Source organism: Lepidochelys olivacea (assembly GCF_965140295.1).
Source record: "Lepidochelys olivacea isolate rLepOli2 genome assembly, chromosome: 4".
Taxonomy (NCBI): domain Eukaryota; kingdom Metazoa; phylum Chordata; order Testudines; family Cheloniidae; genus Lepidochelys; species Lepidochelys olivacea.
Window position 1 is genome coordinate 129,146,882 of NC_140414.1, and position 23,614 is coordinate 129,170,495.

A 23,614-nucleotide genomic window follows, 5' to 3' on the forward strand; every position below is an offset into this window, starting at 1 on the left:
CAGAGTTTGTGTATGCACCTGTGTATGGAGAACATTTGCTCATGTGGCCGGTGTCAAGTCTGGTTAGAGGTAAAAACCTTGCATTCTGTTTTCTGTGAAAGGTTTTGGTATTTTTTGTTTTTGTTAGAAATGTTCCACCTTTTGGCTACCAAGGGCCAGTTTTGAAGCACATTTATATGCATTCAAAACATTAGGATTGTTGGCAGTGGGTTGTGCAAACCTAATTCATCCTGCTCTAGTTCATACAAGCTAGCCACAGTTGCCTCTCTCTTCTTAGGTATCCTCCATGATGTGTGGATTTCAGGCAGGGATTGACTTGCTTAGTCCGCTGGCTTTGTTTCAGTTCTCTGCAGTCACCAGAGGAAAGGACTCACCTTCGAGGGAGAGTAAGTGCTGCTTGTTTTTTCACGTTATGCCATATGTGTTCCCTTGATCTGGCGGTGATTTCTAAATACACTTTTTCTCCCTTTATCTTGACCATTTCAGAAGCAACCCCACCCCTCCCCTTGATCTTTCAGACCTATGTTAACTATTTACAAAATGGGAGTTGCAAGCTGCATTGGGTGTTGACCAGGGCTTTGTTATCTCCAAGGGATGGCTTTGAGGTTTATGTCAGGGGTCTAGAGCCACTCTCCTTTCCATCATTCCTTCTCCGTTCTGCGTGGGCATTAGCTGTAGGTACGTCACAGCAAATTAAATGACCTAAAGAGACAGATCAAGCCATGAGTTAGGTAATCTTGTTTCCACAGTGCCAGGCTGGAAACCAGGAATGCCAGATCCTGAGGCATAGGTGCAGACTCTGTTGGCCTTGGAGCACCCATGGGAAAAAATAGTGGGTGCTAAGCACCCACCAGCCACTGCTGTTTGGCCACACTACCAAACAGCTGTTTGGCAGCTCAGGGAGGAGTTTGGGAGACAGTGGTGGGCGGGGGCCTCAGGGAGGAGGTAGAGCAGGGGTGGGGCAGGGAGGGGGCGTGGCAGGGGCAGGAAGAGGCAGATGAGGGCGGGGGTTCAGGGGGAAGGGCAGAGTGGGGATGGAGCACCCCTAGGAAAAAACTAGAAGTCAGTGCTTATGTCTAAGGCATTTTTCCTCTAATTGGAGAATTTGGAATTTTGATTTCAAACTTCCCCTCTCAAAGTTTGGGGATTTTCAGACACAGGGCTTTGGCTGAGACTTTCTCTGAGTAAAGGTATTTGGAATTTGCCAGTCATACCAGTGAGTTAATCTGTCCTTCCAGCTACTGTAATGGTGGAAAGGAATAGTGTTAGACACATGAAACATCTTATTCTGAACTGTGTAGCATAAAACCATATAAAACCATCTCCATCTACTTCTGTAAAGCATAGGACTCCATTTTCAAGGCCAATTACAAACCACCTACATTCTATAATTGACCACTTCCACTAATGCCTAAGAGATAGACCAACAACATTTGCATCCATATTCGTCCTATAAAACAGAGGTATTAAATGAAAGAAAACATTGAGGGCTAAATGTTGGGGGGTAGTGGAGGGAAAGTCTTTACCCATTGGCTTCCTTCCAGTAGGAAGAGAACCTTAATGATGTGACTGAGTGTTCACTTCCTTGGAAGTTATTGCTTTTATTTTTCACTTTAATTCCTAAGGGCTGGTCTACACTATCACTTAAATTGATGTAATGTATACGTTGCTCAGGGGTGTGAAAACAACACCCCCCGAGCAATGTAAGTTACATTGACTTAAAGCGGTGTCCACACAGTGCAATGTCAGAGGGAGATGCTCTCCTGCCGACATAGCTTCCGGCTCATGCAGAGGTGGAGTAATTATGCCGATGGGAGAGCGCCCTCCTATTAGCATAGTGCGTCTTCACCAGACATGCTACAACAGTGCAGTCTGCACCAATGTAGCACAGTAGTGTTACTGCTCTAGTGTTATGCTCTAGTCACAGAAGTATACAGAAGCATCGGAAATAAGTTCTGGACCCTTTTTATTTCAGTGGTACTAAATGTTGCTTTTGTTATCTTTTTTTAAAATGGTACTTATGGTGTAGTGTCTCCTTCTCTCTCTTTTTTTTTTTTATTTAGACCTTCAGAATCTCAAGGTCCTGGGCCTAGTTTATTTCCTCTATCTCTTCCTGTTTTCTGGTCTTGAATACACATTGAGTTTTCTCACCCATCAGCGATTCCAGTTCAGCAGGTAAAGTGTGCTTAGAAGAGATGTACTGTGTACTCTCTAGTGTTTCTTTGCTCATTGTTTTCCCAAGAGACCCTCTCAAGGCTTCTCCTAATTTTCAAGGGTGCCTTTTAATGACAAATGTTAACGTGCTACAAAACTGCATTCTGTTACAAATTGATTTCTAATGCTCCAAGTTTTCTCTTTATAAGCCAGGAAGAATAGTTGACTACAGACACATCTATCAGGAAAGCAAATACTCTGATGGAATCAAAACAAATGGAAAATGTACTGTGAATTTGTGCTTAACTGGCCTGGCTGTATTGATTCATGTAAAGCTACCCAAAGAGCTTTTCTGTGTCAGCATGTATCTTAAGGCTTAAATAAAGCAGAATGGATATAGGGTTTAGCTATGTGATTATATTTGCTCAGCAGAGTTCTGTATTATATACAGTGTGCAAACCCTTATGTAATGCAACTTCTGGTTCGCTGAATTCCTCTAATCAAACCCTGTCATACTCTTTCATATTGTTATTCTCTTCTTGAAAGCAGTTTAATTGCTGGCTTGTAGAGAGAGTCCCAGCTTGGGACCAGATCTAGCAGCATTTACTCCTGTGAGTAGTCCTTATCTCTGGTTGGTTTTGTTTCTGGATATTCTTTCTATTTCTGTCTTTCCCTCATCATAATATGATTTACAAAGATCTTTGTGACATGTTTCAGAGTAGCAGCCGTGTTAGTCTGTATCCGCAAAAAGAAAAGGAGTACTTGTGGCACCTTAGAGACTAACAAATTTATTTGAGCATAAGCTTTTGTGAGCTACAGCTCACTTCATCGGACGCTGTAGCTCACGAAAGCTTATGCTCAAATAAATTTGTTAGTCTCTAAAGATCTTTGTACGTCACTGGAAGCCTTTTCCTTTGTGATAATCCTGCTTCTTCTGCGCAATTCATTCAGTAATATAATAACTATCTGCTGTTTGGATATGTCCCTCTTATGACCATGATTATGACTGTGTTATGACGTCCTTGAATGAACTGGCCAGGAGGACAAGCTAGTTATGTAGGTAAGAGTTGATACAATTCAAATACTTTGGTAGCCAATAGTGATGAGAGAAGATCAGTCCAGGAATTATGTTTTGCCCAAATTTATATCTTTTTAATTTAAAATTTGTAAGTGGTTTATTAAAGATGCTGTATTTTCTACAGAGGAGGAATAGCATGGGCAACGGCAGTACATTCCCCATCAATGTACCTTTACCCTCATCTCAAGGGGCCACTGCCAGGGTTAATTGTTCAGTTTCCTTCCCCTCTCTGCTGAGACTGCTGATGTGGGTGTTGGTTTCTAGGATGTGAAACACCTTGTACACTGGAAACCAACAACTCATTTCACATAGGTCACCAGAAAGCCATCAGACAGTAAGCTATTTTGGTCAGTAATGTCCTTGAATGCCTACCCTTGGGCTGCCCTAGGAATGCCTTAGATAGCAGCAGGCTAAAGTGAAGAGCTCTATATTTCTGAGCAACCCAATCTACCTTTATTTTTTTATTTTGACTGGTGGTGGTGGTGCCTAATTCTGTCTGACTGTTAAGACCCCTTTATTGCCATGTGGGCACCTAAAATATCCATCTCTTTAATTTAGGAAATAGTAATCTAGATCCAAGGAGAAGACCTTGTGTGTGAGTGTTAGCCATGTCTAATTTGTGCTTTCCCCTCTCTCCAATCCCTTCTAGTATGCAGCAGGGCAAGATGTTTTTCTTTATTGGGATGACAATGGCTGTGATCCAGGGAGGCTACACTCGCCGAATCAGACCAGGATGTGAAATCAAAGCCGTAAAAAGGGTATATTTCTCTTTCAAACATATATTATTTGTATTTATTCCATTTCCTCTTGACTCTGACATGCTACTTTTTAATTAATAAAGCAACCAGAGGGCATTTTATGGATATAACTGTACTGGGATTAAAATCAGAGGGATGGAGTAAGCTTTGTTTTGATTTTATCAGAACATCTAAGTGACTTCTCTAGGCCATTTCCTCATGCTTCTAATTGAATGGGCATATTTTATCTATTAACACTGTAGTGACATTTTTCAAGCAGACAAAACATTAAAACATATGAACCATCTCCCACAATACTGTAGCTTCTTTCCCTCTAATATATTATTTAAAATTTCTGTAATCTAAGTTCTTCATAGCTGCTGACACTTCTGAGAGTTAGCCCAGTTCACACACAGCCTCAAGTCTACGTGATGTGAGGAGTATATTTTCCAGTGATTTCTGGTATGGTTTAGTGGTGCGAACGCAGGACTAAGAGGCAAGAACTCCTGTAATCCCATCTCTGACTGCCTTTCTGGCACTGGGTAAATCATTTTAAGGGATGCTATCAATTTTGAAATCTAGTCAGTATTAAAAAGAGTAAGTATGTTTGTACAGCACCTAGTGCAATAAAAATACAATTAATTAGTTTCAGATACTACACCTGCTCCTGTATCCCCTTGCCAATATTGGTGGGTTTTATAATCATATAAGTTTTTTTCCAAAGGTGCTTTCCTTTCTATGAAAATAAGCGCAAATGGGGAAACGGTGAAACTTACTGTACAGCAAGTGCTGTCAAATGCATAAGTTAAACAATGTGGGAAAAATAGAGAATCTTTTTCTCTAATCTCCTCCAATTATAGTGCTCTTCAGTGTTCAGACAAAGGCGTGTTATTTTTTTAAAGTTGATAGCGTCCCATACATCTCTTTACCTTTCTTTACCCGTCTATAGAATGGGGATGATAATAGCTGCAATTCCATGCGTGTGATGGGAGAATGTTGCCTAACGCTTGTGAAGCATTTGGACCAGGAAAATTGCTGCCTCGTACATTGTAATGTGCAAAACTAGACCAAACAGCTTTTCAGTGTTTCTAGAATCCTTGCTTTTCCCTGGTGATAGTCTCTTCTGTTTTGCATTATTTCTTTGCATGGTTGCTCAGTGACATACTGTATACTTGGACTGTTAAGCCACTATCATAGAATCATAGAATATCAGGGTTGGAAGGGACCTCAGGAGGTCATCTAGTCCAACCCCCTGCTCAAAAGCAGGACCCATCCCCAATTAAATCATCCCAGCCAGGGCTTTGTCAAGCCTGACCTTAAAAACTTCTAAGGAAGGAGATTCTACCACCTCCCTAGGCAACGCATTCCAGTGTTTCACCATCCTCTTAGTGAAAAAGCTTTTCCTAATATCCAACCTAAACCTCCCCCACTGCAACTTGAGACCATTACTCCTTGTCCTGTCCTCTTCCACCACTGAGAATAGTCCAGAACCATCCTCTCTGGAACCACCTCTCAGGTAGTTGAAAGCAGCTATCAAATCCCCCCTCATTCTTCTCTTCTGCAGACTAAACAATCCCAGTTCCCTCAGCCTCTCCTCATAAGTCATGTGTTCCAGACCCCTAATCATTTTTGTTGCTCTTCGCTGGACTCTTTCCAATTTATCCACATCCTTCTTGTAGTGTGGGGCCCAAAACTGGACACAGTACTCCAGATGAGGCCTCACCAATGTCGAATAGAGGGGGACGATTACGTCCCTCGATCTGCTCGCTATGCCCCTACTTATACATCCCAAAATGCCATTGGCCTTCTTGGCAACAAGGGCACACTGCTGACTCATATCCAGCTTCTCGTCCACTGTCATCCCTAGGTCCTTTTCCGCAGAACTGCTGCCTAGCCATTCGGTCCCTAGTCTGTAGCTGTGCATTGGGTTCTTCCGTCCTAAGTGCAGGACCCTGCACTTATCCTTATTGAACCTCATCAGATTTCTTTTGGCCCAATCCTCCAATTTGTCTAGGTCCCTCTGTATCCTATCCCTGCCCTCCAGCGTATCTACCACTCCTCCCAGTTTAGTATCATCCGCAAATTTGCTGAGAGTGCAATCCACACCATCCTCCAGATCATTTATGAAGATATTGAACAAAACCGGCCCCAGGACCGACCCCTGGGGCACTCCACTTGACACCGGCTGCCAACTAGACATGGAGCCATTGATCACTACCCGTTGAGCCCGACAATTTATTGTATGTAATTTCCAGTCCAGCATAGTATAGAATCATGACAGAGCAGAAGGATTAACAAGCTCCACTTCACACTAGTTAAGTTTAACTCAGCTTTTCTTAAATGCTATTTCTGCTGGTGAAACCAACTCCATCATGTTTCCTGGCAAGAGAATGTGAATGGTTCCTCTGCTGTACCAAAGACAGCAGTGCAAGGAGTTTTAGAAGTCTTTGCATGGCAGTGCTCTGTATTTGCACTGCTCTGTCCTTTATACTGACCACCTTCTCCTCCCATTCCTTCCCTGTCTCACCTACTGTGACTGACTTAAGCTCATTGCAGTACATCTGCTGTCACACACCCCATTAATCTTTATGCCCCTTCATCCTCAACCACAGGTGCATGTATAGTGTGCAGTCAGGGCACCCTATTTAGTTAGCATGGACCACTCAGGTACAGTAAACACTCCTGCCTTCACTACACAGAGTACTGACTGGCCCTGCATGTACCATGTTTACTCAATATTCTACTTTGCTGGCTCTGGTGGGAGTGTTTCCTTCCGTCATGGTTAACTCTAGTAGCTCAGACGTGAATCTGGGTCAGTATTGTGGGTGTGGTTCCTCTTTAGTAGAGTGAAAGCAGCAATTCAGCTGTCCTTGAATTGTAAAAATGTGAGAGTTGGGGAAAAATTAAAGTCCTCCTTTGTGAATCACATGGTGGAGCCCGGCTCTGATAGTGTGCTTTCAAATAGGAAGGGAGAGAGGACAATATGGGAACAAAGATCTACTGCACAACAGGAAGAGGAGAATCATGTTCTGTTTCTTTTTACCTTGGGGTGGATGGTGTTCTTTGAACTCTAAGGATCTTCTTCCCCTGCACCATGGTGACTAACCCTCCAGTTGATGAGGGGTGGATGCAGCATCTCCTAGCATCCATCAGCACTACCAGGAGAAGGGGAACAAATGCTCCTATTGCTCTATTCTACACACGCTTCTTTCCCAGTTCTGCCAATCTTGCCTGGGCATTCTCTACCTCTGCATCCTCAGTGACACAATCTCCACTTCCCCAACACCGAAAAGGAAATAAATCTCCCATGAGTAAAAACAACAGACCAACCTAGAAAGGGAAACGTGGTAACGTGGGAACAGTCTCCTTAACTTAAATATTGCCCCTCTCAGCAGCAGCGCAGTGCCAAGAAACCTAGGATTAGGCTTTTGATGAATATGGCTGTAGATATAATAGAGACACACTCATTTTGCATTTTTTTTTAGGCTATAATGCTGCTGATTCCTGCTTTCATGTTAATTGGATGGGCTGGTAACGCGATGGTGCTGAGCGCTGGACTGTTGCTCTATTCTTTTGGTGAGCTATTCAGATAGTTCCCAATAGATATTGAAGCCTAAGTATGGCAAATCAACTTCATAGATTTCCTCACCCTGTTTAATAAAGATGTACTTCAGGCTTCATGGAATAGGTAATAAAAGTTGACTTTCTTGCTTATAAAACCTGGAAGGAATCGCAGCTCTGGGTTATTCTGATGCTAATTGTACCCCTAGAAGTTGTCATGGTGCCGTCTGTAAATGTCACCAGCACTCATCTTGTCTCAGCTGACTGGGGAGCATTTCAGATTCTTTTTCTCTCCCAGACCTAGAGACAACTTGTACATTAAATAAAAATACCCCAGCTTAGTAAAAGGCAGGCAGTTTTGCTGTTCAGAACTGCAACAGCTGCATTATTTATTACACCTTGGAGGCTGGGCTGAGGAGAGCTGCATAACTGTCTGTCGGAGCAGGAATGAGAAGCGCTGTATATAAACACTCTGATTTATGCTACAACACAGTCAAGGGAGGACTTAGAAGAGCAGAAAATTATACTGTTGACTGCCTTGCTAACCACAGGTGAGGAAGGTTGGGACAACTCAATCTGTCATTTATGAAGAAAAGTGCAGAAGTGTGTGTGCATGGACATATATATGTTTAAAAGGAAGTAATTTTTGCAGATTCAGGCCTCCATTCAGGAAAGCAATTAAGCATGAGCTTAGGTCTGTCCCTATTTGGAAAAGCACGTAAGCACGTGCTTGACTTCAGTGGGACTTAAGCACCTTAAATCTTTTCTTGGACAGGCACCATAAGATGTTCCCAAAAGAGTTAACATTATTACAACAACAGGATATTCTCTTTTGAGTGGAAGGGATACATTTTATAATGGGTACAAAATTTTAAATCCCTGAATTAAAACAAAAGGTTTCCTGTTTTAGGAAGAGTCTGTTTGCCAGCTTGCTTGTCTAGAGACAAGTGTATATGAAAAATTAACAAATCATTCAGATTCACTGGAGGATGCCTAGCTTCTGCCATCTGATTGTCCTTTCCTTGCTGGGAAGTATTTTGTATGCTACAGCTCTTCCTTGTTGGGAGAAAAACAGTCTGTTTCAGTAAGAGGGCAGTTCTCATTGTTAGATCTTGGCTGTTGTGTGTAGTTTGGGCTCTGTGAGCTAGCATATTTTCTCACTAGACTTGGCATCTGCATACTGCATTGTAGAACAATATGGTTGCTTTTATCAACTTTATACACAAGTACTATACACTTATATGTCTCAGAGGACTCTTCATGATTCCACACATGGCAATCTCACTGTGCATGTGATGTATGAAAGATTCCCTCTCCCACTACACCTGACAAGATGATAGATATCTGGAAAACTGCTAGTTAGCTGAATAGAATGTAACTGTGACCTTTATGCCCCTTCCCTCTAGGGCTCTCAGGAAGAAAGACTGTAATATAAAACAGCTGCTGAGTGCTCATAGCCTTTACGGCTTCAAGAGTTGTTTGTGTAGGTTGGCTTTGTGGGGGTGTTTTTATTATTAAATTGAATGAAAACTTATGATTCATTGTTGGTATAATGCTCTAGGGCTCCACATTTTTCTGTGAAGTAGTAACCAGTGTGGCTGCATTTCTAGCTATCCTTGCTGCTTTGAGCTCTCTGCTGTTTAGTGCTATTCTAACCAACTCTTCCATCTTTTCCAGCTGCTGCCATTGTTGTTCCTTGTTTGTCAGCAGTGGTGTCAGGCTATGGTAAGTGGCTCCTCACTTGTCTGAGGGGTAGCACTTGTCTGCACAAAGCTATCTTTAACTGAAACGGTGCAAATACAAAATTCAGTTCCACTTAACAGCCATTTGCTGCTGCAAAAATATGCATTTGGTGCTGGAACCTGGACTTTCAGAACTGACATGGGGTTACACGAGTTAGATTTATAATGTACCAAAAGCCTGTCCTCAGCTCTAAGTGCATTTGACAAAAGCTAAATACTATCAATTAAAAGTAAAGGCATTAGCTAATGCATCCCCACAAGCCATGCTGCTCTCATCTACTCGAAGTGACAAAGGCATGAATAGCAGTAGCAAGGTTACAAACTCCTGGGGGGGGGGGGGGCTTTCTAGACACTGATGCTCTGTGACAATTTAACTGCAGCTGGGGACCCAACAATCCGGGTACCCTCAAATGCAGTATCTTGTAACAGGTGGGACAATCAAGTAAGAAGGACTCCATATCTTTTGGTTGCTTCCTTCAACCTGCCAGCATTGCCTTGGTCTTATCAGGCTTGAACATCAGCTAGCTAGCTCTCATCCATGCCCTGTTCCCTCTCAGACCCTGGTGCAGGTGTTTGACAGCACTGGTTCGGTCAGGTGAGATAGAGATACAAACCTAGCTATCAAATGGCATGCTGAATGTGCCTCTGCCCGTACCACCCTGCAGGCCTCATGGACTCATTGCATAAAGAGGATACTAGATGGAACAGTATGGAACACCACCCTCAAGCAGGAAGAGAAAATGCCCAACACTGGGAACTCTGGAAACAGTGAGCAAGGAAGGAACAAAGTCACCTGAGAGCAAGTCTGCCCACTTCTACTGTAGGCAAATCGCAAACACTTTGTGAGCAGCAATGTCAGATCTAACACTCCTGGCATCTTCATCCATTGCAAGGAAATCACCTACCAACATCACTATTGCTGTATCTTCTGCGTACTCAGGCTTGTACCCAAATTGATAGGGTTAAAGATATCTGAGGCATCTAGGTTCCCGCAGAGTTCACTCACCACCACCTTCTCTCTAATCCTAATCCAAAATAGAAGATCAGGAAGAGGACAATTGATTGTTGGTTTCTTGAACTAAGGCTGCACAAAAGCCTCCTTAAGGAGAGCAGGCTGCTGATCTCTCTAAAGAGAAGCACTGACCATCTCTGCCAGCAGTGGAACGAGTTCTTTCACGCTGGTTTGATCAGCAAGGAAAAACATGGGTTCAAAGCACTGGTTGTTTGTTTCATAATACTCTTGCACAAAATACACAAAGAAACCATAGCTGCCGTATCACGCACTGAAGACTGACCCCTTCGTTCCATTACAGCCTCCAGTATTAGTAATGGTTGCTTAGGGATAATAATAAGACAGAAAATGCTGTTTCTTATTATATTGACTTGGTGCAGTTTATACTCATATCTGTGTATCTACATATTGACATGTGCATGTATCATTAACCTTTCTTTTTAAAACCTCGTCTTTTATATTTACTGATCCCTATAATTTCTCTACCTAAATCTGTTAAAAACAAAGAAGATGTAAAAATTCATTCTCTAAGAAGGAGAACATGAAGCTGTTGAGAACAGTGAAGAGCAGTATTAGCTTCTGTGAGATTCTCTGTGCAATGAAATGCTGTTTTGGCACTGAGCTGCAGTATGTGAAAGCTGATGAACAAGCACTCACAGCAAGAGCGATTAATTATATTTTCCCAACGAAGAAGTCATGTTCAGCAACTACTGTCACCTCCTCAGTGGCGAGGAAAAACTACTAAGGAAGCAGAGTGCTCAGTGGATGGGGAGTGAGTGGGCTGTGAGTGGTATAAAACAGCAAATCTGACATGCACAAAAACCAGGATTCAAGTGCAGGGGAAAAAAAGGTCTTATTCAAAGAACTAACTAATTGGTGTGACACTTTTCCTTGCACAGGCTCAGCCAGCCAGAAGGGAACAGTAATGGGAATTCTGAGGAGCCTGGGGGCCCTAGCAAGAGCTCTGGGACCAATCTTGTCAGCAGCAGGTAAGCAGTACATGCTCCTGCACCACCCTAAGCAATATAACATGTAATTCTCTGGCTCTTTCAGCCTGGCAACATTTAGAAAGTTCCAGGGAAGGGGCCATAGGGAGAAACAGGTGGGACATGACAATGGGAATGTCGAGATGACTGAGTAGTAAATTGCATGTCTGAACATCCCTAACTGTTGCAAGTTAAGGGCCAAGTTACCCCCACATGGGGGTCTCCCATTGACTTTAACAGGAATCGCTCACACATGGATCAAGCTACTCAAGATAGTCTTTTAACGGCTCGGTCAGCTGTGCTGACCAGAGCTGTCAGGATCCATTTTCGACCAGGCATTCCGGTTGAAAAACCAGATGCCTGGCAACCCTAAGTTCAGCTGACTAAGGGTTGGGCTATGCAGTGCAGCCACTTGGGGTGGAACCTGGTGTCTGAAACCCAATGAGGGGAGAGGGTCGTAGGGGTTCCCATATTTAAGCTCCCAAAAAGAAACCCAGAGATATGGTAACCTTAGTCGCAGAGCCCTGGGTCCTGCCCAAGCAAGACTGTCAACACTGCTACTCCTAGCCCCACTGAGCAAGCAAGAGCCAGAGTCAGTTAAGCTGTGGTTTGGACTTGCTGCTGTGGGTTTTTTGCTTCCAGCTGCAGTGTCAATGTATAGGGAGGTCTAACAGGTCCAGAGTAGGAGGCAGAGGCGCCTTGGGTCTAAGCCTGGCTACGACAGATTCCGCCCATCCAGTGTTTAAATGCACAGAAAAGTTTTTATGTGACCTATGTCCCCAATCAGCATCTCCTACTGGCTAGCTTAGGCAGCTCCCCACCTGACATGCTGGTGCTTGTGAATCATAGTCTGTAGTGCCTGTCTCTTCCCAGTTATTGTACAGGGAGCCTCAGGGCCTAGCTCAGCTTCGTGGAATGCCATGTTGTTCCTGTGATTTTCTACCAGCCTCAACGTTGGGCTTTGTGACATTTAATACTGAGTCCTTCCATGAGTGCAGGGGCCTGGACTCAATGACCTCTTGAGGGCTAAAAGAATAAGATATGGAAAAGCAGTGAGGCCACAGATATTGCTTACTATAAGTAATTAGGCTGGTGCTTGACTAAGAACATCCTGTGTGGGGCACCTTAGTTGACAGGAGCACTTAGCAAATAGCAGACAAGCTAATTATTTGAATGGTACGGCTCCAAATTTCTTAAGTGTATCAATTGCGTACTTCCATTTGCTTCCACCGAGAAACAGTGTGTCTCATCTGTCAAAGCCCAAAGGGAAGGGCGGAGATGTGACTGGGGCAAGTATAGCTGTGCTTTGCTACTAATCATGCAGTTTTCATCCCCTTCTGCCATGTTCAGATTTTTTCCTTGGGAGGGACGGGGGCCGTGGGAGAGTAGGGAGAAGGAAATCAGTCAGTTCTGGCTAGATCCATATATACCATCTGATACCATGAAGGTAGAAGATTTAATACTTACTTGATCTCAGCTTAAAACATAGGTATTGTAAAGGCTTGAAGTGGTGGCAATTGAGGGTCAGTTGTTGTGGAGAGAAGGGGATAGCAGGAACAAGTGGTGGAGGATGGGATTCGGATGCAGGTACAAATACAGACTGTGTATAGTGAAGGGAAGAAACGAGTTTAGGAGCAGATGCTCGTTAGGAAGAAGCTGACAGTAGCAGCTTGCATGTATGGATCCTGCTTCTCTCACATGGGCCCCATTGCCTTCTTTCATAACTGATGTCTTTCTGCACCCCCTCACGCTCTTGCTGATGTGTTCCTTCTGGCTCTCAGCTGCTGGCTATCTGCCAGCCTCAAGTTCCTGCTAAGTGCAGCAGGAGTGGAGGTAGCTCCGACTGTGGAATTAAATGGTTTGGAACTGAGTTAACTAATTGGCTTCCAGTGAAATCTAAACAAGACACAGTAAGGGAGGGTGGGTTGGGTAACAGCAGAACAATTGTCTGTGGCTGTAGAAAGTGAAAAGAATCTACCTAATTTTAAAACTTTCCTTTTGAAAATCATTGTTTGTCTAGATAGTGTAACATAGTTACATAAGAACGGCCACACTGGGTCAGACCAATGGTAGATCTAGCCCAATCATCTGATGGTATGTACAGAACAGGGCAGTTGAAGTGATCCATCCCTGTCTTATGACCTATAACATGCAACTACTCAAATTTGTACCAAGGCTGCACAGGAAGTCACTTTGAAAAAACCTTTTTAATGTGTACAATAAAGATAGCCCCCCAAAAACTAAATATCTTATTTGTTTTGCAGTTTATTGGCTGGCAGGAGCTGAGGTTTGCTTCACTGTTTGTGCAGTTTTGTTCCTGCTTCCCCTCATTCTTCTTGGTTACATGAAGCAGCAAACAAAGGAGGAATAACCAAAGAGTGGAGCAACATTATGGCTATTACAGAACTACTCATGTCCAAGGGACTTCTAAAATGGTGGAGAGTCAGCTGGCAAGAAGCAATTTAAAATGGAACAACACTGTGTTTTGATTTGCTGGAAGGCCAACTCAAATTCCATTATGCAATACTCACCAGCATATACACCATTGTCACAAAATTTTTTCTTACACACACCCCTTAATTCTCAAGGAGATGGAGACCCAGCTGAAGTTATTCTCTCCAGCACTGCCTGTGAGCCAGTTTGACGAGGTTTGAGATCAGAAATATCTGATGCAAGTGTGTGTCATTCAGTAAATTGTATTCCTGCTACATCAAATGGTGAGATCATACCAGCTATATGGGCAGAAAAAGGTTGAATTCAGCAAGCTGAGACTCACTCCACAACAGAATTTCGTGCTTTAATTAACTACAGTTCCCAATCAGATGCAGCATGTAAAACACCATCATTTCTCACAGACTCATGTGCACAGTATAATGTTTTTTTACATCTCCTTGCTGTGCCCTTTTCATTTTAATCACTGGCTGCTCATTCTGCTGCTCTGACAGAACATGGATTAGCAGAGTTTTCAGGCAGCTACATAATGGGGAAATTGATCAAGACCCTAGCCACCTGAATTGGTTCATGGTGAGAAAATACAACCCCTCCCCCATTTTGTGAGGGTCATATTGAGATTATTTTGCCAAACCCTTTGCACAGCCCCCTTTAGTGGAATTTGTATCTAGTGCCTTAAGCTATGGGTGGTTTTTTTTGGGGGGGGGGAGGAATTAGTATCCTGAGTTTCATAAGACCTGAGAGAGCCCGCTATCAATCTTGACTCTATTCCTATGGTTTTGCTGAGGGAGCATAAATGAACAGGTGGCCTGACTGTTATATACAATAGCATTGGAAAAGTGTGTTAGCTACATTTTATACGCCTAATATTTTGTGTAACAGGTATTTCAATACTGAGCATTTACCAAATATTTGTATTTTGCACTACAAACAGTTCATTGCAAACTGGTCTACTGCAGTTAGTGTGGTTAGTAAGATGCACCATAATAAGATGCATATTTTTAGATTGTCCTTTTGTTAGTCAATCATTGCCCTACATAAAGCTCTAGCTGACTGCACAGGAATGCGGGGGGAGGGGGGGAGGGGAGGGGTCTCCCTATGTTCAACTTCATGTTGGCATGCAATATGCTAAAGCCATTAATAAAGGAGAAGTGAGACCTTTTTGTTTTGTCTTAACTCACAGTTCTTAGCCTGTTGCTTAGGTAACCCCAAAAGGTTTAATTAGGGCTTGTTTCCACTGCAAAATTATACTCATTGGTCACTATTGTAAAGAACCTGATTAACTGGCACAATGCTGACCATGATTTGCCCTTGTCTACATGGGCTTCCGTGTTATGGTCAGCCGCACGTTAGTTAACTTAATTGTTCAAACAAGGGAAAACTTTGCAGTGTAGAACAACCCCATCCATTTAGGAAAGTAACCAGAGGTTTAGAAAGTGTGTCTTTCTCGCTTCTCCATGTACCATCTCAATCACTGCAACCAGAGCTATCCGCGAATAGGTCTTTGTCATCTTCTGCTTGTCTTGCACAGGAGATGGGATGAAAGAGACCTAGTGGGTCACTCTGTCCAAGTACAGTCACTTCAGAGATGGTTTCCTAACCCTACTTCCCCATCAGATACCTTAGTTTTTGTTAAACCCAATGGGAGCCCAGGCTATATGGTAAAACTAACTGATCTTAAAATGTTGTAGGCAATGAAGGTTTCTGTGGTATACAGTGTATTCTGGGCTCATCTGTGACTCAGAAGTCCATAGTTCCCTAAGTTTGACGGTAGAGAAGCTCACTCCTAAAGGATATCAAAGTAGAAAAACCTGAGACACACAAGTGCTTGGGTGGAGGTGGTGTACTTATTTGTATCTTAAAGATTTGGGTCTATTAGGCTCTTGTTTTGCCCTATTTTGCTCACCCTCAAACAACTCATGGGAAGAGTGGGATTGCTTTAGCATGGGAGTGGGACAGTGAGGACCTAATTCCTTATCAGTGGAGTAGTTTCTACTTCCTCTTGCACATCACTGTGCAGTCTGCTTGGCTTTAAACACATAGATTAATGAAAAAACATGGTAGATCTCTCTGTAAGTAATATAACATGCATATCTTTCATTCTGAAGGAAACTGAAGCACTTCAGACTGCATATAGAAGGATCTTTGGAATACAGCCACCAGGGAGAAGACTGCCAGCTAGTTACTTCCTTAACACTACACAACCATTTTTAGTAGGGGATGTGAAGAACAGCTTGGCCAGTGGAGGCAAGGGAACATTTAGATTGGCTAAATGTTACCCAATTGAGAATTTGGGTAACATAACAGAACTAACATCCCTACTCATAAGTAGTGTTAAGGGAATTTTGATGACAATAAGCAGTGATGGCCAGTCTTTCTTCAAGAAGATCTTCAGAAACACACTGACCCATAGCAGGAAATTGGTTCAATACAGTTTCAGAGGAAAGAGTGCTGCCTACATTACATCCTAACACACTTGAGTTATTCTCAACTGTCTCCCATCCAAGGCCTGACAGTGCTTAGCTTGACTTCTGACAAGATCATAGCCTGAAGCGGTGCTATTGCAGACATAAAACTTGAACCAGTAAATGAATATGTGAACCCAAACCAATATGAGAGGTGCCCCAAACACATATTGCATCTGCTCAAGGAACAGAACTTTGGGTACCAAAATGAATCTTTTGGTAGGTTTTACACTCTTATGTAATATAGGAAACAAAACTAATCCAGAGAGTTCTTGTAAGTGTTTTAAGACTCATTTTTATTAAATGTCTCAATTTGAGCTTTTTTTTTTTTTATCATTTCCTATTATGCAGGTTTTATTCCATTTTTTTTTAACAGCCCCAGAAAAAGGTTTCTGCAGCTTCTTGTTTGTCCCAAAATTTTATTTTGTATTCCTAGAGCCTTGGTTAAAAACAGAATTAGTGACTTTCACTAAAATAGTATTCCTGGTAAAGCCTAAAGAGTGATTGATAAAGGCAGAACATTTTCCCCCTGCCTTGGAAAATAACAAATTCTAAAGGACATGAGGATACTATGTTGCTTGTGAATCTACTCAGAAAGTAGAAAATGTAAATTTACAAGAGTGAAAAGCAGCTGTACCCTCCCCCTGGCATTTCAGCAAACTATGTGGCATTTGTTCAGAGATTTCAAACCTCCAAACTACTGCATATAGATTGAGCATGAACTTCATATAAAGAATGAACTAAGCAGTGATCCCCTATTTAATGAATGAGACTTCAAATGAGGATTCTTAGCTTTTTCACCTGAGCACATATTCCACCCTAGCTTTATCACTTTAAGGACAACTGTTTAATGAACAAGGTTAATCTAGTAGGTTATTAAAGCAGGCAGAATTATGCCAACCTGGAAGTGACCAGTGATCCTCCTGTTGCTCTCTCAGCTACACCAAATCCTCCAGAAGGACACTAACTGCAACATGAAGGAGGCTTTTTGTATTCTGTCTACATGTTCCCGCAATTAATGTTCAGACACGGATCGCTTTTAATGCTTGTCTCCGCTGCTTACTGTTACAGTCTCTGGCCAGAACATTAGACATCACAGTCTGGTCTGGAACTTTAACAGCAACCAGTTTACTATAACAAAATCCTAGGTACTTTTCTCAAGAATTTTTTTTTTACCCATTCAATTAAAAGGGTTTCAACACTATTCCCTAAGAGATTCTGGAAACTAAAACTGTACAACAGCTTTCAAAACAGACGGAAAAAAACTTACTCTTTTAAAGAAGAATTTTATTTGTGAGTAAAACTTAATGATACAACAAAGAAAGAAAAATACATGACTGTTTTCCCCCCACAGTGTGTAACCATACCTTACACAGCTAGATTTCATAGTGTAATACAAAGAATTGAAAGAACAAACTACAAAATTAGAATCAAAATCATTGCATATATAGTCAAAGATAAAAGGGAGGACTCCATTATTAACTGAAACATGTAGCAATTGCTTAGTAATGTAATTATGACCCTGGCAATAAAACACAATTTAGCAAAGTAAGATAAGTACTGGATGCTTCCTAGTATACAGAGGACATAAAAGGTTAGAATACAAGCTCAAAGCCGTTAGCGCCATGCAGTCCTTACTAGACATTATTGTTTAGGTGTCACTCTGAAGCAGTGATTTGCTGTTGCATCTAATTCCACCCTACTCTATGTATTCCAAAACAGAAGTCTCATTTCTGGTGTGTTAATTACTGCCACTAAACCTTTTCCTCCTTACCTGACAGTGCTATTGTCATATCTTGTAAATTTGTTTTCCTTTTACCACTTGAATTTGGTCCAAGTTTTCAATGCATCTGAGGCCTAATATAGGCTTTATTTTTGCATTAAAGCTGAACCTGTTCTACTACTCCAGTGGTCTCCAAAGAGGGGTGCGCCAGAGGATCCCAGGGAGTGCACAGCAGGAGGAGCGCCACTGTACGGCACTCCACCATTTTTTTTCTTCAGCAGCAGCTCTGCACGCCTGTGGCAGGTCTTTCCCCCTTCTTTCTTCGGCAGCATGCCTGCGGTGAGGCTTCCCCTCTCCTTTCTTCAGCAGCACCGTGAGGGTGCACGATCCAAAAACTTTGGAGACTACTGTACTACTCAATGCTTTCATACTGCACAAATTGCAAGGCATTCACTGTCTGCTATTTTTCTCACTATAAAACAGGTATTTTATATAATCTTATAACAATACATCCATTATTGAATTTCATTTTAGTTATAGTCATTGCATGTAAGCCAACTTTTTCCTTTCATGGAGAAATCTTTGAATATTTTCTGCTGTTACAAATAGAAATGTGTCATTTGAACAGTGACACTTGGAGCATCTTGGTTTATAACTGGGGTGAAAATTCATTAAGGTTTCTGGAAAGTTCACATGTGCAACAAATGAAGATGTTTTGGCTTTCAAAAAGATAAACTGAAGGTGGATCTCTACATGTGCTCAGTGACAGAGAATCATGACCGTAACTAAAAGAGGATGGCAAATAAAAAGTGAAAGTGATTTTTCTGACTTTGCTACATGCTAAATGCTTATGGAAATCTGTAGTAAAAGTACCTCTAAGGACTCTGGGAGGGATTTCTGTTCCCGACTTAACTACTGCTGGCAACACAAAGCAAGAAACACAAGCTACAGTAAGTGAAAACAAAAAGAGTTAATATAAAAACATATGTTAAGCGTTCAGTGTAATGTGTTTACATTTTTATAAGGGGAGGGAGTGAAGATGCAAATGTGGCTTATATGCAACAGATTCGTATCTGCACCCAGGGAAGTTTTATCAAAACAATGAAATGTGCGCTGAAGACCCAATCCAAAACTGTCCATGCTCTAGATCACCAATTAAAAGTTTCCCAAAAGTCTAACACACAATTGTTTTCAACCTGTATCTAAAGACCAAACTGCTATGCAAGTGATTTCTGATGGTCTCTGATTTTGGTTGGGGTCTGTAACATATATTTCACAATACTGCATTTATTAGAAAAACTGAATGCACAGTATCAGCAGGAAACACCATCACCAGTTCAGTCCTCAGAAACCACAAGGTTAAGTTTAAGTTCCAGCTATATCACAAAACAGAATATGGGTGAAAGACAGCTTTTCTTGTTGTTGTTATTGGGAGGGGTGGGGGTGGCAGGGAGAAGACAGGAGGGGTAAGGTATGGATAGTCTCAAAGCCTTACTATAACGTGATCTGTAAGCACAGATTGCAGAAGCATACAGCTCAGTTCAAGAATGTGCCCCCTCTAAAATGTAAACAAGCATCCTCTCTAAAATGCAATATTTAAAAAAGAATCCACTTGTGACCGATGAGTACAACATTGGAAAAGAGCACGTTCTGGAGTGAGCAGATACTGCATTGTGAACGTGGTCTGGTCAAAAATACTTGTGTTCATACATAAAGCAGTGTGGGCTTTAAATTAAAAACAGTGGTTCAATGTCTTCCACATGGAAACCATTTAATTTTGTTTACAAATTAAGGATCAAATCTATGATTTGCTGCTGAGAGCAGAGGTTTAGCACCTTTCTGCACGTTAATTTCCTGTTATAACCTTAAACAATCAAGCTATAACTTGAGGGGTTGGTTGGTTGATTTGTTGCATTCCTTTACATAAGACAAAACACTCAGTACAATCTGGTACATTCTAGTGGTTAATGAATTTAGATTTTAAAATATGACAGTGTTTCTGCAGCGCATCAGGCCTTCAGGAGTCACTCTTCTTTTTGTTCTTCTTCAGGAAGGAAGGAGTGCGGAACTTCTTTTTCTTTTTGGATGGGGATTTCCCTGGAGATTCGTCACTACCTGGGTCGGCTGCTGTCCCTTCCTCAGTTGTTGGTGTTGTTGCCTCTTCAGCAGGTTGGGACTGGAGCTCTTGATTTTCTGTTGCAGGTGACTCAGTCTGACTTTTGGTCAGATCTTCGCTGCACCTTTCTTCTTCCTCCTCCTCCTTTCCGAAGGTTGGGAACCCGAGTGCTTCTGAAGGCTCATCAGGGGTGAGGTCTGGGAGGGTTTGCTTGAAAGTTGCAGCATCACTGTCATCTTTGTAAGTCTGCTCCTGGAGTGTCTCTAATGGATGGATTGATATGAAATATTTAGTTAAATAGTGTGCTTGTCTCAGACACATTAAGGTGAAGCTACTGTACAGTGAGTGCTCTGTGTGAAAATCTAGCTCATTTAACTTATGTAATGCTTTTGGAATCTGTCCATTCTACTTTACCTTTGGGCACAGAGATGTAGGTGGAATATTCAAAAGGTTATTTTCAACTTCCTGCCAGACAGCAGATAAAGTTGAATCCAACCATAATGGTCTAAAGTGCCAAGAGAATAAATATCAAGGCTTCATAAATAAAACAGTAATGTAACTACATTTGAAAATGATGCTGAGGATTTTTAGCACAGTGAGCAGGGAATTAAACCTACAATTTTCATTGGCATTAATGAGCTATTGTCACTAGGCTGCCAATTTTTAAAAGTTTTAATTTGTTGGGATGGAGCAAATTACATAAACATCAGACCTATGGCTTGATGTATGAGAATCTCACTAATTCTCATATTGCCAGGCCTTATAATAATCCCAGTATTTCCATGGAGCTTCTCAGAGAAGATTTAACAAGAGACAGCTTCATAGTGAGGTCTGCTATTGTAATGTTTTCATTATCTTGACCAGATTTATTAGTGTGTTATGAGGTCTTATAAATAAAATCAATATAACCTGTCAAATTAAATTAGCTAAGCACGTTTTGTGATGCAGCCTTTTATATCACATAGGTTCACTTTCGGTGAATTAATCTCTGTGCAAAGCATGAGCCATAGCTTAAATGGGGCTAAAGTGGTACATAGGCCTTGCTATGGCCCTGTCCACATTACTCACTAATCTACAGTGGACCTCAGTCATTGGTGAGATTTAGTGACACTCTTCTTTTAAATATTAAATATTTAAATATACCATATTGAGGTTTGCGAGCTGCGAGAAAACAGAGGCAACAATTTTTAATTTTTAAAAATTCAAAAATTGAAGATCTGTTACAGTCAAGAGAACAATTTGGGTCAGAGGATTAGTTTTATGTTCAAGGCTTTGAGAGGTGATTACAACAATCTACAGAAAGTACGAGTGTCTCTTTAATGAGATTGTGTCCTTTATTCCTGCAGGATTGTACTGGAAATTCCTCACACTGTGTCTTAGAAGACATTGTTCTGTGAATGTGTGATATATATTTGCCTAGAATAGTGTGAACTTCTGTTATGTTAGACCCACAATAACCACTTAATACTCAGTATCAAGCCAAATGCTCAGAATGGTAAAGTTAGAAGTTTGAAATTGTGTTATGATGCAGACAGGATTTAAAAGCAGGGTAAATGACAAAGCCATTAGGTATGTTATGAGCTGCCTCATGAGGCGTTAGTCTGATTAACCCTTTATGACCATTTTACAGAAGTTCATTTACAGTCCATCACCAGCATTACTCTTTTCATCATTACCACCTTTCTAGTCATGATTTTTATTTCTTCAGGGATTAAAGTGGAAGGCATTAATCAGACTAATTTCTTAGTGCATGTACCGCACCTGATTTTCATGTAGTTGGACTTTTATTTATTAAAAAAAAAAAAAAAGGAAGGACCATCAATAGTTTGGATTATTCCTGAAACAAAAGCATAGGAAGCTACTGGCATTTAAACAGCCTCTGGCACTCTAGGAAGCATTACAGCTACATAAAAATAATTTTAACTGTTTGTCCAAGACAGTTATCCCATCCAGCCTCTGAAATTGTCACTACATCGTTTAGTAAGATGGAATCACTGTACACTGGAATGAAACATGGATCTCTGAATTTAGCTCAAGGATGGGCAAGTTTTTAATCAGAATAGAGAACTCCTCAAATTCTACATCAGATAAAGGAGAACATCACACAACGTGTAAGAGACTTGTTATTTTGCTCAGTGATTTTAGTACATCCATCGGTGAGGTTTTCCAAATTATATCTTCTACCAAAAACAATTTCAGAGACAACAACACGACAATACTTGGAAATTTAAAGATCTATTCTAGAACTAATAGCACAAACACATACTATGTGCAGTAATACCATGAAACCTTCTGTCTGCAGCTTTGGCCTGAATGGAACTCTGGAGGTAAAGTGGGGTTTTTTATACACACAGATGCTAGAGAGTTACCACCATGGAAATACACTTTTCAAAATTATATTCTTTAAGTATGGTTGTAGTCAGAAAATTGACTAAGTAAAAAATAGACAGTTACCTTTTCTGTAACTGGTGTTCTTCGAGATATGTTGCTCATGTCCATTCCATATTAGGTGTGTGTGCTCACCATATGCACCAGTGCAGGAAGTTTTCCCCCCAGCAGAATATGTAGGGAACTCGCTCTGGTGCCTCCTGGAGTTGCACCAGCATGACATAGTATAAGGGGCGCCACCAGCTCCCCCACCCTCAGTTCCTTCTTGCTGGAAACTCCGACAGTGGGGAAGGAGGGTGGGTCATGGAATGGACATGAGCAACACATCTTGAAGAACACCTGTTATGGAAAAGGTAACTGTCTTTTCTTCTTCTAGTGCTTGCTCATGTCCATTTCATATTAGGTGACTCCAAAGCAGTACCCCTGGAGGTGGATAGCAGTTCATGGACATGTAGGTTGCAGCACAGCTCTGCCAAACCCAGCGTTGTCCCTGGCCTGCTGAGTGATGGCGTAATGAGTGGTAAATGTGTGGACAGAGGATCACGTTGCAGCTCTACAGATGTCCTGGATAGGGATGTGCGCCCGGATGGCTGCCGAAGACGCCTGAGCTCTCATTAAGTGGGCTCTGACAATTGGCAGTGGTGGCAGAACCCCTGCCAGATTGTAAGAGGTCCTTATGCATGAGGTGATCCAATTGGAAACCCTCTGCGAGGACACCAGCTGACCCTTCATCCTATCTGCTGTAGCAATGAAGAGTTGAGTGGATTTATGGAAAGGCTTGGTACGTTCTAAGGAAAAAGCCAAGGCCCTCCGGATGTCCAGAACATGAAGATGCCTCCCTTTCACTGGTCTTGTGCAGTTTGGGATGGAACACTCGGAGGAAGATGTCCTGATTCATATGGAAGGTGGAGACACCTTTGGCAGGAAGGCCAGGCTGCAATTGAACCTTATCTTTGTAAAAGACCATGTATGGTGGTTCTGAGGTCAAGGCTTTAATTTCTGAGATCTGTCTTGCTGACGTCACCACCACCAGGAACATGACCTTCCGTGATGGATGGGAAAGGAAGCAGGAGCCCAGCGGCTCAAAGAGCTCGCCAGTGGACTTAGAGAGGACTAAGTTAACATCCCACTGTGGGACTAGTCTCTCCAGCCCTCTCAAGAATCTGACCATCATGTTATGGGAGATCATCATCTGTCCTTG

The 23,614-nt window shown here is 41.9% G+C and overlaps 2 protein-coding genes across 19 annotated transcripts in view; one reads left to right on the forward strand and one right to left on the reverse strand.

The window, feature by feature from the left end:
- Positions 1-16,503, forward strand: part of MFSD10 (major facilitator superfamily domain containing 10) — a 35,530-nt gene extending 19,027 nt beyond the window's left edge. For 6 of the 9 annotated variants that reach the window (XM_084627301.1, XM_084627299.1, XM_084627300.1 and 3 more), the window contains 7 exons: positions 278-386; positions 2,064-2,175; positions 3,882-3,990; positions 7,455-7,545; positions 9,208-9,255; positions 11,184-11,273; positions 13,535-16,503. In XM_084627301.1, the coding sequence (XP_084483427.1) occupies positions 278-386; positions 2,064-2,175; positions 3,882-3,990; positions 7,455-7,545; positions 9,208-9,255; positions 11,184-11,273; positions 13,535-13,641 (666 nt within the window). In that variant the 3' untranslated portion in view covers positions 13,642-16,503. The remainder of the gene's footprint in view (positions 1-277; positions 387-2,063; positions 2,176-3,881; positions 3,991-7,454; positions 7,546-9,207; positions 9,256-11,183; positions 11,274-13,534) is intronic. The other 3 variants (XR_014711468.1, XM_084627302.1, XM_084627304.1) reach the window with 3 other exon arrangements.
- Positions 16,504-17,452: 949 nt separating this feature from the next.
- ADD1 (adducin 1) overlaps positions 17,453-23,614 on the reverse strand; it is a 138,471-nt gene continuing 132,309 nt past the window's right edge. For 8 of the 10 annotated variants that reach the window (XM_084627616.1, XM_084627611.1, XM_084627615.1 and 5 more), the window contains one exon: positions 17,453-20,288. In XM_084627616.1, the coding sequence (XP_084483742.1) occupies positions 19,927-20,288 (362 nt within the window). In that variant the 3' untranslated portion in view covers positions 17,453-19,926. The remainder of the gene's footprint in view (positions 20,289-23,614) is intronic. The other 2 variants (XM_084627608.1, XM_084627612.1) reach the window with 1 other exon arrangement.